The sequence below is a fragment of the Harmonia axyridis genome, chromosome 6 (genome assembly GCF_914767665.1).
Source record: "Harmonia axyridis chromosome 6, icHarAxyr1.1, whole genome shotgun sequence".
Lineage (NCBI taxonomy): Eukaryota > Metazoa > Arthropoda > Insecta > Coleoptera > Coccinellidae > Harmonia > Harmonia axyridis.
Genome location: NC_059506.1, coordinates 29938410 through 29954418, shown reverse-complemented (window position 1 = coordinate 29954418; position 16009 = coordinate 29938410). Strand labels below are relative to the sequence as shown.

Sequence of the window (16009 nt, the reverse complement as noted above, 5' to 3'; positions counted from 1 at the left end):
ACGAGCTTTCGATTGTCATAAAATTAGCTCGTCTATCATCAATGTCCTAGGGATATTCCTACTGAAAATTTCATCCATCTCAATGTTTGAAATGAAACAACCATTGTCCATTTTAGAATCCTTTTAACATATATTTTACTCTAAGACAATTAGTTCTTGGATTCGTTCTTTCTGTCATCCAGCCTTTAAGAAATTAATTAATTTAGATATGACTTCATCGAAAAGTAAAAAGCTTTTATTTTGGAACCCTTTTTGTAAACGATTCCTTGCTAATATGCTTAAAGTAGCGAAAATAAAGAATGCTCAGCGTGCTATCAAAATTCTACTACTATGGTTTTTGGAGGTTCCACTTCTCAGGGGCCAGTACGCCTCTGTGGCCCAGAGAGCAATCTCTTTCTCTTTCTCTCTCTCTCCAGATATATCCCTGGTATACCTGTTCCATAAAAACTTGCCGGTCCTTCTTTACATGCTGTCCCCCTATTGTGAATAAAAAGTTGATTTATTTTTTAGCTGGATTCCTTTACCGTCAACTAAATTACCGTATTATAAAATCCCTAATTTATTATGGATTTAATGCACCGCTCTTTTTGATTAATGGATTAAAGCGATATTTTCGAAATTGTTGTTGGTTTAATCCCATCCGAAGCTCTTTTGAAGGCGTTAATCAAGGTTTCCTACGATTAGATATTGTGTAAAAGTTTCTATAAGCTGAATTACTGTTCGGATGGATTTCGATGACTCGAAGGAATGATTGGAAGTGTTCGGGTTTCTTCGGTAGTGTCAAAAACAGTAAAAGGATTTCTCGTTTGAAGATACCTTTGGCTGTGGTGATTTTTCATCTCAAAATAAACGAGGTAGAGGAAGAAATATGATTACTGTTGGGATGAAAAAAATGTTCGTCTTTGATTTTCAGAACTTTCAGTAGCAAAATGCATTTCATAACATTCCGAACAACTTCAATTTCATGTCATATCTCCGCAAATCCTTGCATCCGCTTCAACTTTTAAAATTTCATACGAATTTAAAGAAATTTGGTTTGATAAGAATCACCTCTCTACATATGTCCGAAGTAGCCCATTTTCCGCCATTTAATAGATGTAAATAGTTCCATTTTACATTAACAGTACGTCTAACACCGTCTCATTCAACACTTCTTCTCTCGAAGAAATCTTGTGTTTCCTACGGTAGATCCACATTCAATATGCTTCGATTTGCTAGAGTTACCAACTTGACTGTCTAGGCGTACTTCCCATATGAAAGAACAGAGTATAGCATTAACTATTCAAAAACGTACTTTCATGTCCAAGAATGATCGCTGATCTAGCTTACTCTATTCTTGATCTTATTCCGATGACTGTATATAGAATGTCAGTTATCCAGCATCATAAGTATTTGATTTTCTTCACTTGTTCTAGGCACTTGCCTCTAGAACCAGGTTGTTGTATTATTGGCCTTCGAGATTACCATGGCCTTAGTCCGTTTTAGATCACATAATATGCCGTATACTATCCATAACTGCCGAAAAACTGCTGGAGCTAGAAATAGCACACGTAAAATAAAGGCAGTCATTTCTTGGAAATTCCTTCCTCAGTTCTTTCCACACTTTAAGACTTGTTGTGTATCCAGTTTTCCATTATCCTAGTTTCAATGAATTACCATGGAGAATCTAGAACCTATACTAACTTTCAACACTATTTACGTATTAGGCAATCCAGAAAATAATAAAAATATAAAAGAAGATTGGGAAAAGGTGTCCACAATCCAAGTTCTTAGAATACCATCAGAGGTTACACAGATGGTTCCAAAACCACGACGGAGCCTGGCGCTGGAGTATTCGGGACTGGTACCAAGTGCTCAATATCGTTAGGCCACTGTCTAAGTGTTTTTTAGGCAGAGATACTTGCAATATAAAGATGTATAGATGTAAACCTAGGAACTATCAGAAATGTGATATAGCGATACATTCTGATAGTCAGACTGGAATTAAAGCACTGAGCTCACATATCATCGATTCTAAGATGGTATTAGAGTGCTGAAGATAACAATGAAATAGGCAAGAATAACAAGGCCTTTTTAATCTGGGTTTCCGGCCACTCGGCAATGAAGAGGCCAACACACTTTCCAGAAAAGGAGCACAAACTCCTTTCATCGGTCCGGAAACTTTCTGTGGCGTGGACAAATGTACCTACTAGAAAGAGTTTCTGGAGAAGGAAGAAACCGAAAGAGAAACACTCGGAACGGTGGAATCTTCCTGGTTTGGATCACTTCAAAAAGTTTTTTCGAAACTTTGACTCTGCGAGATCCAAGAGATTCCTCACAGGCTATTGCCGCCTTAGGAAACACCTCATGAGAATGGGTCTAACAGAAAATGACGAGAGTAATTTCTGTGGGGAGGAGGAAGAAACTCCAGATCACCTGATGACGGAATGCCTCGCCATCGCTAGCCAACGCAAAATCTGCTTGGGACACGAAACTTGTGGAAGTGAGGAAGTAGCCTCCTTGAAACCATCCCAGAATTTGGAGTTCATAAGAACTCTGGAACTGGAAGGCGAGCTGTAGATCACCTTATGGAGAGAATAGCTCTGATGGAGGGCACAATAAACCATTAAGTTGCAGTGAAACGGAACCTCTAAATCTGTGTTTGTATTGTGATTTCTTCGGCAAACTTGTTTTGGATTTTTAACTGTTAAGCTTAAACTAAACTCTGGATCTTTTCTTGGCAGCTATAGATCGGATATTACCATATCCAATCTCCATTTCAGTTTTGAACAAAAATTCAAAAATCAGTTGAAAAAAGAAACTGCTACAACACAAGTAATATTATTGATATTAAGGATAACAATAAGAACATTAAAAAGTCATGTCATCTGGACTGCCCTATATTGACCTCTGTTTCGATCTTCGTACTTCAACAAATCACCCTGTAGATGTTCCAAATCAAATAACGAATTCTAGCGTCAGTTTCGGAGAAACCAGCTATATGGATCTGTCCGAGAAGTTTCAACGAAATAAAATTTAATGTCTCCGGAATGATCAAACCAACCATTAAGCTTCCCATGGCTGGCACGGCCATCCACACTGAAGTCCTCATAAAGATTTACATTCGCGTTATTGAATTCAATAATAACTGCCAAGTTATTACGGGGAACCGATGAACGCCTTCGAAAACAATCTATTTATACCCCTTTATGTGTTCTCCGGACTTGTTCCTATAAACTGCGAATTAAAAATGGTAGAAGGCAAGAATAAACAGGTAGAAGATGTTATTTTAAGTGACGCCATAAACAAAAATTTAATTGTTGGAAGTTGTGGCATTTATGGATTATATTTCATGCGAGGGGCTACTGAGGTTTGTTCAGAATGGGCTTAGAACAAACAGAGGAGTTGAGGTGGTTTGATGAAGGTTTATTCTGAAGATGACTTTTATGATAGTTTCCAGTGAAATATTAATTGTTTAACTTTATGAAAATTAATATTTCATTTTCAACTGGATTTTTTTAGGTCGTTGTATGAACAAAAACACGTCGGGCTTATCCAGTAAAAAATGATAGATTTCTATGAAGTACAAATACTTTTTCTTTGAGATTATCATTGTGAGACAAGCATTCGAGTAAAATTATCACTACCGCCTTTTCCCAAATCTGACAAGGATCAAAGGACTATAGAATCTTTACAAATCTATCAGGTTATGGGCCCAGACACTTGGCGTTATTAGTGAATCACGAAGATTTCATTATCACGTACTTGAAGTTCAGCCTTAATGATCGCAAACAAGTAAGTTATCAATCAAAGCCTCGAAGAAAGATTACCTATTTATAGTATAATATGCAAATCTAACAGAAACACATATCATCTCGAAAATTCGACTTTATTTGTCAATTTCCAAGGGTGATATATTTACTTCAACGCTTCCCTCACCTTACAATACATTTTCTTCAGAAATATTCATCTTTGCTTTCGAAATGGGCTCCAATATCGGCAATCACTCCTTCATTAGTGCCAAATTTATTTTCCTGGACCACCTTTTAACCGTTGTTGTCGATAGAACAGAGTTTGAATAGCACTCATCAAGCTATTGCTTTGCTTGCATCTTATTTTTCCCATAAAAATATTATTTCATCAATGAACGAAACTCGTTTCAATCCATTCTTCAAACAACAACAAATGTAGCGCCACTCAACTTTCAATACTTCGATCCAAGCTTAACTCTTTGTTCCGAAAGATTGTAACATCGTTTGAAGCTTGCTACTAACGAGAAAAAAATTCGAATTCTTCAGATAATTTTACAGTTGTTTTTTGGCATAAAAAAGTGACTTCGACAGTATGAATGAGTATGATGTTTATGTAAAAAGTATTGGAGAGTCCAAAAATTATGGTTAAATTGCAAATGCACCAGTGACGTAGAATTTTGGTGGTGATTAACCAGTCGCTTACCTCCGTCGTACTCTACTGGTGGTATCCAGAAACGTTTATTTAGTAGGGGTTTATACTACATGCAGACATGAAAATCATAATTAAAATAGTTTCAGTCTAAATTTTGAAATAAAAACGTCTGTATCTCAGACTAGAGAATGTTTTATCTAGTTAATTTGGGTTAATTTTGAGCTCAATATTCTATAGTTTCCAATTAATTATGCTACACCCTGTATATTTGTTACAGGTTGATTCAAAATTCAGTATCAAGATTTCAGAGGCGTCTTCTTCAGGTCAAAATAGGACTTTTTCCATAAACATGTTACCGAATTACAGAACGTTAAAGTTACCAGATTTTGTTAGTTTTTTCTTCATAGCTCTTTCAGTTTTCAGTATACTGAGTGATTGTAATAAGCTACAGAGAGATATTTTGTCAGGGGTCCAGCTCTTCATTGCCGCTAAAACTTTTTTGTAGTACGCCCCTGGTGGATTCTAACATATGAAATGAATTCTATATTTTGTTCATACATTTTTTCGTCTCTTGTAAATTTTACACATCTACGATCGTTATCGAGAAAAAGTAAAATCTTGTTTTCTAATTCGCTACATTTAGTTAAAATTTTTAACAAAAGGTGGGAATTCATTATCACAATGAAAACAAAAAAATCTACGTATTTGGTTTGTGATCAAATTTACGAGTATCTTTCAAAATAAAAGGAAACCTAAGGAATCTATATTTCAAATTTGATTTTAATATCGGAAAAACTGAAACAGCTATGAAGGAAAAACTAAAAAAATCTTGAAACTTTAACGCTCTGTAGTTCGGTAAAGAAGCGTTTGCAGACACATGTTTATAGAAAAAAATAAAGCCTCATTTTGACCTGAAAAATACGCCCCTGAAATCTCAATCCTGAATTTTGAATAACCTTGTATATATAAAAAAAAAAATTTGAGCAATATCAGAAGAATTCGAAAAATGTTTTTTCCATTCTGTGTTGTGGCGTTAACTGCAACTGCTCTATTTTTTTCGGCAGGAAACGTTTAAACTCAAAATGAGGCGGTTAAATTTATTCAATCTGCTCAACGATTTCGAAGAAAAAGTCGTCTAAAATTTCGTTTATAATAATTCAAAAATTCCGAACAAAAACGAAAATGATTATTATTGAAAATAAAGAACCAAAAAGAGAGGTTGGAATCCGTTGCCGTAACACCATTAATAAGCTACCAAATAATGATGATAATACGTCTTCGACTTCTTGCCGTCAAAATTTACATATCGTAGTGACCGCAGAATTGAAGTCCGTCCATATTTTTTTTTCCAGAAAGAAGATCATCGATCGAAATTCTGGCAGTTGAACAACCAATTACCATCAATAACGAGCAACCGAAAAAATAATCAGTCGGTTACTTTAATCAATAACTTTCGACTCCCAAAACTCGATAAATTTGAATAATCCTATACCTATCCCTCTTTTACCAAGGCCAAACACCTGAGAAATTTCCGATTTTTATAATTGCTATAATATTTTTAATCGACGTGTTGTTTGTGCATACTTATTAGTTTAAACTCAAAAATATAATTATGGTTACATGAGTGGACCCTTAATTAGAAGCCTTCAAGTTACTCTGTGAATTTTTGAGTTATATCGGTCCTGGTTGTCCGGTAGACGCATAGAATATTTATAAGGTTGGCATCTACACGGAGAGCCAGAAAACTGGTTCAACGCGTTGTATGTCAGAGTGATAAATTATGAGTCCACTGGTTGTAGGAGCAAATGATGCCTTGAGATGCATGATCTCTAGGACTGGTAGGAGTAGATGCAACCATTTATTAGTATTTTCTATGGTTACGAAATATACCAAGTGTTTTCTTTAAACATTTCGAATAACACTCCTCTCGTTTTTTATTATCATTTTCATATTCTGCCATTTACCTATTTAATTTAATTCTTTTTAGTTATATGAGTTTCAATTCCTTTCCTCAAAAGTATTTCGACAATATTTCTATTGAAAGAAATCTCTTCTTAATCAGATATTAAATATAAAACCTACGTGTGGTATTGATATACCACACACTCTTCCAATAGAGGTGGATGTCTTCGTCCTTCGCTCCTTAAAATTCTTATAAAACCATTTATGCTCCAACTTGAATACTCATATCAAATTTCATCAATATTGGACCGGTAGAACAAGGTATATTGAGATTTCAAGAATGTGACGTTTACTCAATCCAATATACGAAAAAACTGAACTTTGGGACCATCTACAGCCCAAACAAAATACTCATGCAAAAATTCTTAAGAATCAGATTTGATGAAGTTTGGGCTGTTACAAGGATTTGCGGGCAAAAAACCAACATCCAGACACGAAAAAAAGTTGTTCAGACATTTTTCCAGCCAAAATTTGGAAATGGGATACGGGAAATCTTTTGTATTTCAAAATTGATTCCTTTACCATCAGTATACTCAGAAGAAATTGCCATTTTTTTGGTCAACAGCAGGTATAGCGTAATCAAAGTCACTTAGCTAAGATATAAAGACGTTAGTGAATGATTTTCTAATAAGAATGATGATTTTCAAGGTATTGAAAATCTGAGTGAAATTTTTCAAACTAAAAATTTTCAGGCAGGTACGGAATTCGGCTAATTTTGAACTCGATTTTTGGAAAAAATCCGTAAAAATTGAATCTCTACTCGACAATCGATATATCTCCTAAAATATTGGTCACAGCCCCCTCGAATAAAAACGTTTATTATAAATCGGGCTTTGATCTAAAACATATTGAGGTTTCAAGTCCGTATCTTTCCTCAAGGGGAGTTGGCAGCCTCGAGAAAATGAGAAAATTTTTCAAAAATTTCCCTTTACAGCTCATTATTTCTGAAATATAGGACTAATCGCTAAACTCATTATAATGGCGAACTTTGTATCATTTTTTGTAATTACTTATTTCATTTCTGTTCAGTAGGCTATGCAATTCAATAATGCAAAGATACACGCCTCAAAAATGTTCAGAAAATGTTTAATCAAAATCCACTCATTATGTGCTTTTATGAATAGACTACAAGTGCTCCGAAATGTCTCAAAAGGAAAAACAAGGTTGAAGAAAGACAAATGTGAGACCAATTTCATGGTGCCAACTTATTTTTCCTGAATTAATAATCTCAGTGGAGAAAAAATGATGTACAATAACTTCATTCTATAGGCTAACCAACAAAGAAAGCCGGCGTTCGAGAAAGTCAAGGGATTCAATTTTTTTCTACCTGAACGTAAACCCTTATTATGGATGATTTATCAAAAATTTCTCAATCCCAACAGGTACTTCTAAACTGGCTACTGTTAAATGACACCACGATATTTCAAATGGTTCGAAATATTCGAGTTAGTATTATTCTTCAATCAGTTCAAAATATTCTCCATATTCTGTGTAATTTAGTGACTTACCTATGGTCTCTCAAGTGATCCTGCCTCCTAAAAGCCTTCCCGCAAATATCGCAAGAATAAGGCCTCTCATCCGTATGCGTCCTCTCGTGTATCAGCAAATTATAACTTTTCGTGAACTGTCTATTACAAAATTTACAGATGAACTGTTTCTTCGGCCTTGAGGCCCTTCCAGGAGCCCTCAACAGTCTTCTATCCAAGTGCGCGTGCATCTGTGGTGGACCAGGCGAAAACAAAGCTGCACTACCAGGAAAAGGAAAGGAAGTCGAATTTGGATTGGTCGTCAGCAACCCTTGGTAAGGATGCGGCTGGGAAGAAGAAGAACCTTCCAGAAGATTCTGTGGTCCGGCCGATCTATGAGGAATCATCAGCGCATGAGCGGCTGCCACACAAGCCGCCTCTTCACGCAGCTGCAGCTCCTTGTGCTTATCCGCCACCATCGCCATGATGTTGTAGGAAGAGGAAGAGCTTCTCCTGAAGGTTGGAGGGTTGTCGTTGGTTTTGGAGGAGTCTCCCCTATCTCTGCTATCTCTGATCAGTTCTGTGCCGAGAAGGGGGTGTATTTCGCCAGGGTAGAGCATGGGGTGCATGTTTCTGGTGGGGACTACAGGGACAAAGGCTGAGGATTCCCTCTGGTGGCTCATGCTGGCTGGGAGGGGGAACTGATGGTGGTACTGTAGCTGGGACTCGAAGGAGGATGAGGCTCGGCTTGAGGAGGAGCTTCTAGGGGATTGTAGGGGGAAATCCCGGCAAGACAGAGAGAGGGGTCGATCTTCAACGGAGGTGGGAACGTTGACGTCCGACATTTTGATCTGGAAAGAAGTCAATCATTACAAGTTGTTAGGGACGAAATATGTTGAGGTTTAGAGCTTGTTTCACCACTTGCTGATAAAAGTCCCGGATAAAATTTGCTATTTGATAATTCAATGGAAGGTCGGTTTGGTAACGTCGCAAGTATACTTGTTATTGGTTGGTTTATCTGCTGAATAAAACATATACAAACCTGATATAGTTGTCGAATTATCCGAGAGCTTACTGGTCAGTTCAACCTATCCGACAGTTGTAAAATGAATAGCTTATCAGGAAGTTTACCAGTAAGTGATGAAACAGGCACTAAATTATGTTTTGGAAAGGAATGTTCTTTGCGTACTTCATTAGTATCTAATCACTAGTAAGCTAATGAATTTACCTTGATGGTGGATTTGTAATTTCTACCTCAGATGAAATACAACGGTTGCCTTATATATTTCGGGAATCGGCAACCTTGATGACTAAACGTTAAAACGACTTTACGAACGTTTAACTATGACGTTTCTTAACATAAGCGCTCTCATAACGTCTTCAAATTCAAAATTTTTTACATCGAATTGAGAAAAAAACATGTTTCTTGATTCGAGTTTTGCGAATGAAGCACCAACCAAAATCGTTCTACAAACAAGAGAAACATTAAAGTGATGACTCCAGAAAAGGAATTGTCGACATTACTAGTCGGGTTGATCAAACCAAATGTCAACTTATTGACAGAAATGCAGTTAACCCTCAATTGAAATAATTTGTTGTGAATTACTATTAAAGTGATGATAAATTTCAAGTGATTATACTTCATTTTACTTGTTTTTCTTTCCATATGGGTAATTTTGTAATTGTCTTTGATGTTATGTCCAAATTTCTGAAGGATTTCATTGTGGATTGTCTTATTTCCTTGAAAGACCTTTTTATTTGACCAATACAAACACTACCTTCGACTCCAGATGTATTGTTTTCGTCTGTGTTTTCCATAATCGAAATGAATAATAAGGTAAATAATTGGTCACTCAAAACCCCGTTTTTTAACTGAAATTTCAATCAAAATCATTACATTCGCTTCTTCGAAACCCAAAATTTCCCCAGCAACAAACATTTCAAAACTGACCTATGATACATCAAAGTTCTGGTCACGAATCTCTGCCATATGTTCAAAGCCATCACTATAAAAAATAAAATATACCTCGTATTAATATAGGAAAGTCCATTGTTGATTTAGGATGTATTTATTCAGCCATTATACGTCCAGCTTTATTTATTTTATCATCTAAGAGTTCTTGAGGAATTTGACGATATTTACTCAAACAACTTTGGTCTAGCGATGGAGAATTCTTGCCGTTAGTCAGAGACGGCCAAGATGTTGTGAGGTTCCATTGGCATTGCTTCAGGGAGCAGAGTTTCTAAACATTCTAACATAATTGAATTGTTATAATTTTCAATGACAAAGTTGTAAAAAATTTTGTCTTCATGAATTAAAAAAATATTTTGTTACTTTGCTCGTTGAACAAAACTAACTATTCCAAAATTAAAAGTATAAAACCCTATGAGGTGTAAGTCATTTTACTTATGCCTTTATTAGTTACTCAACGATGAATCCACTTCAATACGAATTCTAGAAAAAATAAAAACTGAAATAGAAGAGTTTCTGAAATTTGTTGGAATTTTAGGAAATGGTTGAATTCCCCTAGAAGAAAAACCAAAACTAAATCATCGAGGGCAAAGAACTTTCCGATTAGATATTCTCGGCGACCATCATGAATAAATACCAAAAATTACCTATCGAATGTTATCTGAGAATATTTCAATAACATTGAACCCTATCATTAGTGAGACGCCACTGGCCATCATCTATCGTGGAACTCCACACTACGAAGAGATGCTGGATGGACAATTACGGTCTGGAAGATAATTAAGTATATTATTTGCCCATTTCGAGATTGAGCCTCTCGGTTGACCAGCAAGTTCTGTTAGTCATGGTCTCCAGATTATACCATGAAAATTTTTTTGTGCACTTCAAGATTGGTTCACATGATGGGGAATTCGAGAATATCGCATATCGAATGCTCACTGAACGAAATTCTGATTCGATTGAAGGCTTGGAAGCGAGATAAATCATGAAGATGGCAGTTTCGGTTCAGAAATTGACTTCGGGAACTCTTTTCATCAACCACATACGCACAGAATGTCAATTTTCTCATATATGTGTGAATAGAAGGATAAGCTTTAAAATATAAAGGAAATTTTTAAGAATTTGATCGTTTGAGCACGATCTAGAAGACTAAACTGTTAAATGATGATGAAAGGATTTAAATATTGTCTATTCAAATTGAATCGTTCATTGTTAATCTTCAAAATTTATAAATGAATTAGGTATAGCAACCAATTTTTGAGGGAAATTTCACGCAAATCTATAGCTACTGAGATTATTAGCACTTATAGTTACTGAGACTAACACGCGCCCTTAAGATCTATCTAACTACCAGATCCACATATTTGGTAGATCCACATAGTCGGTAGATCCACATAGTTCGTAGATCCACATAGTCGGTAGATCCACATAGTCGGTAGATCCACATAGTCGGTAGATCCACATAGTCGGTAGATCCACATAGTCGGTGGATCAACATAGTCGGTGGATCAACATAGTCGGTAGGTCCATAGAGTGGATAATAAATTGAACCGATAGACCCACAGAACTAACAGATCAATTGAACTGATCCACAGAATCGCTTGACCGCAATAACTATACATAGTCGGAAGATCCACATAGCCAGTAGATCCACATAGTCAGTAGATCCGAATATTCGGTAGATCCACATAGTCGGCATATCCACATAGTCGGTGGATCAACACAGTCGGTAGATCCATAGAGTGGATAATAAATTGAACCGATAGACTCACAGAACTAACAGATCAATTGAACTGATCCACAGAATCGCTTGACCGTATAACTATACTTTTTATTAGATTTTTGAAGTCCACCGAAGTCATATTATGGAAGAACGTTGTTTAGATTTTGTTTTTTCTATGAAGTATGTAACACTTTCAATCGCCAAATTTTAGATTTATAATATGTACAACAGGTTATTCATTTGCTATTGAAATGAACTGACAAAAAGGAGCACTGCAAACGAATTAATCGATAGATGACACTAGAACTTCACCTGAGTAAAAAAGACACTTGTGCCAACATAGCAACAAAAAGAATCCCAAAAATCCTTACAACCAATCAACTCCTAATACCTCGACACAATGTCAATAAACTAACCTCATCATATCAAGAAAACCATAACAGCTACATAATATCAATTTGATACCCACAACATCACACCGTAGACGTAGAACCAACACCACAAAAGAATCCCAATCGTGCCGCGAATGCCAGGCAAGATCATCACCAGACAGACCAGTCATTGCACAAAGAAGAAACCACAATCTACCGGTCGCCATCATAAACCAATTTCAACTTCTTTTTAATGGTTGGAAGCTTGGGAAACACACGGATGGCGATACCACCTGTGGCATATGTGATGGAATTATGCAAGAGATACTACAGTGTGGTAGACAATAAGTCATATGTCACCCGATACATCTGAATAAGGCTGATTAGCATATTTGAATGCTACTTAACTTTATTTTCTAACTGATGGGCGTCTTGGAACGTTTGTCGCATTCGAACGTTTCGATTTTAATATTTTATAATTTATTATCAGCACCTAATGCTAATGTCAAAGATCTTTCTCTCTCTCTCTGTTTCTTTCTTCGAATGGCGACAGTTGCGCTAATGGTGAATAATGATGCGTTTTATGCTTGGGCATTTTGTCAAGGTGGGTTCTCTTGGGAATTGTTAATTGTTATTTCCGCGACGTTTCGCGACGGAACTTTATTAGTGAAGTTGGAAGATGGTCTTCTGAATTTTTGACACTTCATCTTTTTCCCATGGTGTTCTTCATCTTTGCTTGACGGGGTTGACAATCCGCGGAGTTTAATCTGAATTGCTTATTATTCATTTGGTAAAAAATAATTGTAAACACTTACTATTTTCCACAGTTTTTAATAATTTACGACAATTATTTCGTCTAAGCGGCTTCATCAGGGTTACATTGCAAAGTGTAACTCTGTGTGTACACTTTGCAATGTAACCCTGATGAAGCCGCTTAGACGGCGATACAATTGTCGTAAATTATTAAAAACTGTGGAAAGTAGTAAGTGTTTACAATTATTTTTTACCAAATCAATATGATTTTCCACCAAGTAAGGACTGAATCAATTAAATGCTTATTATTTGTTTACCTAGATCGAATTTCACCATATTCAGAGTTTTTTTCAAGCACTATTTATTTACTTGAAAAAATTTTCAACAAGGACATTTTTTTCATTCAGTTACAAACTTATGCACTAGTTGTAAGTCCGGTTTGGAATTTTGTATCAATTTTCCAGCAGTCTTATCTTGGCTGCTAGCACTAGTGTTTAGTCCCAATAACGTGAATCTATACGCTTCAACCATTGCATGGAACTAGGGATTCATCAAGCCAAGTAGCTTGACATTTTAACCAACTACATGACTTGAAAATCAAGCTCGTGAAAAATTACATACTTGAGCTTGGTTGGATTTTAGATGTTTATTGCTTGACTTGATATCAAGCTACTTGATATTACTTGAGCTTGATATGCACACGTCGCACGGCATATATTTCTGCAATCTCATGCACGCTTAAACTAAATAAGGGGATTCCTCGAGCGCCGAGAGACTGAAGCATTCGCCAGTGTGATTTTATTAATAGTTTTCTCACATTCCTATGAAATCTATCGGTAGATTTTGGTAGATTCAAAAATATCCTTCCAAACTTGGCCAAAATGGTCAAGGATTTTTTATCAACGCCAGCATCTTCAGCTCCTGTTGAAAGACAATTTTCTAGAGCTGCTCTCACAGTTACAAAAATCCACAAAAAATTAGGAGAAAAATCTATAAGATGCATCACGTGTCTAAGATCCTGGATGGACAATTATGAAATCAAACAAAGCCTGGAAGTTTCTCGATATTAAGAAACTTTAATTTTGTATTATTTCCTGTTTTTTTTTCTATAGTTATTCATTACCGATAGTACCGACAAAAATCTCAGATTTTTATGACTTTGAATATTGTTAAAAGCATATATTTTTATTATTTAGCTTTTGTTCATAAATTTTGAATAAATTAATATCAAATTTTCCATATTGAAGGAACTATGCAAACAACAGAGTATGAAGTCAAATTTCAGAAAGAATGACTTATAATTGTTTTAAACCGAGTAATACAAGGTCTTTTTAAATTTGTGTTATGTCACGTCAAACATTTAAAAACTGTGTTGATCAACTCGCTTTTTGACATTTAGGGGGGAATGTTCATTTGAATTTCATGCTAGATTAAACTATTAAAGCAACAAAAATGGGCCTGAAGGCATGCTCATTTTAAGCATAAAATTGCCTAGTGTAGTACGGGATTAACTCTCAATATTTCCGCCTAAATTGCAAATGTCGGATGATAATAGTCTTCGATTCGTCTCTATTTAAAAATCATATAAAAACCATCATAAAAACTTGTCAACAAAAATGGAAACATTTTTCTGATGAAAAATTCATTTCTAGCATTAGTGTTTTGGTCCCTTCTTTTGTATGCTTCATAAAGGTTCACTAAAAATGGATAACTTCAGTAATTTCTGGTGTTATCGGATTTCAAGGAAGTTTTGGAGAATTTATTGTATTTACGAAACAGAATCTAACATTATTGAGTCAGAAAAGGACAAAAACAATAACGCTAATTGAGAGACTAAACATAACTCTATTTTCATTAAAATTGAAATGGTGGAATACCCTCTGCACGCAAAATAAATTGATCCCATCTCTGGAAGACTTAATGTAGATGAAAGATCCTAAAAGTAATGAAGAAAATCCTCAAAAATTTGCCACCATTCGCCTCCAAATTTTCTCTGTCTTTTCTCATAATTAAGTATCTATGATTATTCGCTCTGTATAAGTTAGCCTTTAACAAGGCCTTCACTTATATCGATATTGGACCATATTTCATCCGCCCATACCACCTTGAACCACTTTCAAAGTTCAAATCAACCGTTCGTGAAATATGGTTTTTTTTTTCATTATGAATTGTTTCGTTCAATAGATATTGAAAGCACTTCCAAAAAATCTTCTCTAACTCAGTGACATGTCACAACTTTCCAACAAACCAATTTCCTCAACTCGTAACTAACAAACACACTCAGAGTAAAGATTGACATTTAGCAACCTTGTATATCATACAGTCTCCAATGAAGTAGGTTGAAGTAATGGCCAATAAAGACATACCGAAGAGTAAATCAATCGAAAACCTGATTTCTGAACAAATAAGTTTCATGTCTACATGTCTGTTAAAACTAATTGCAATGACTTTCAATCCACCATATAAGATACAGTTGCAGGTTTCCTTGCAAAAAATTGTATTCAGAAATCATAATAGAAAAATATAATGAAAAAAATTTACGCTTTCATTGACCACTTAAGTGTTGGCATAGGATTATTATAGCCTTCAGAAATAATGGAGCGATATAGGTGAGATTTCAGGTGTTATGGAGATTTCCACTCAATCTTTGACGAGTAGAATGAAACCAAGCTACTACCCATTTAGTTTTTGGTTCTATCACAACCAAAGTCTATTTTAACTCGAGTAGGATCTCTGTTTACATATCTATGGGTGGTCTCTGTTGACACCTATAGAAAAAACACAAACCCAAACCTCAAGCAGAGCATATTATTGTGGGGTTCCAATTGTTGAACCCAATTTTAAGGGGTTGGTACCTACTTCCCCAATTTCTGTAATTTTTGTCCAAGAACAAGTGTACGGAAGAATATTCCTAGTTCTTTTTGTCGAAAAATATAACATTGTTTCTGATCTGAAATATTTGGAAGTTGTAACGGGTGTTTTTTTTCGAGGTATATAACTTCAAGTTGGCATTACTGTTCGAGATGGCGACCGATTTAACAGCTGTCAAGTGATTTATTCTCAGATTGGTTTGGCAATTGATCATGAATAGACTCACGCCTGAACAAAGCTTGCAAATAGTGCAATTTTATTTCGAAAATAATGGTTCTGTGCGGAATCGCGCACTACGTCCATTTTATTTTATTTAGCGATGAAGCGCACTTCTGGTTGAATGGCTACGTCAACAAACAAAACTGCCGCATTTGGAGTGAAGCTAATCCTCAAGTGTATGTCGAAACACCGGTACATCCAGAAAAACTGACTGTTTGGTGCGCTTTATGGGCTGGTGGAATCATTGGTTCGTACTTCTTCAAAAATGATGATGGCCAGAACGTTACAG

At 35.7% G+C, this 16009-nt stretch overlaps 1 protein-coding gene across 1 annotated transcript in view; it reads right to left on the bottom strand.

The window, feature by feature from the left end:
• Positions 1–16009, bottom strand: part of LOC123681700 (protein bowel-like) — a 63781-nt gene that overhangs the window by 38290 nt on the left and 9482 nt on the right. Inside the window, exon 2 of the mRNA XM_045619944.1 lies at positions 7854–8662. Coding sequence (XP_045475900.1) covers positions 7854–8656 — 803 coding nt within the window. The 5' untranslated portion in view covers positions 8657–8662. The remainder of the gene's footprint in view (positions 1–7853; positions 8663–16009) is intronic.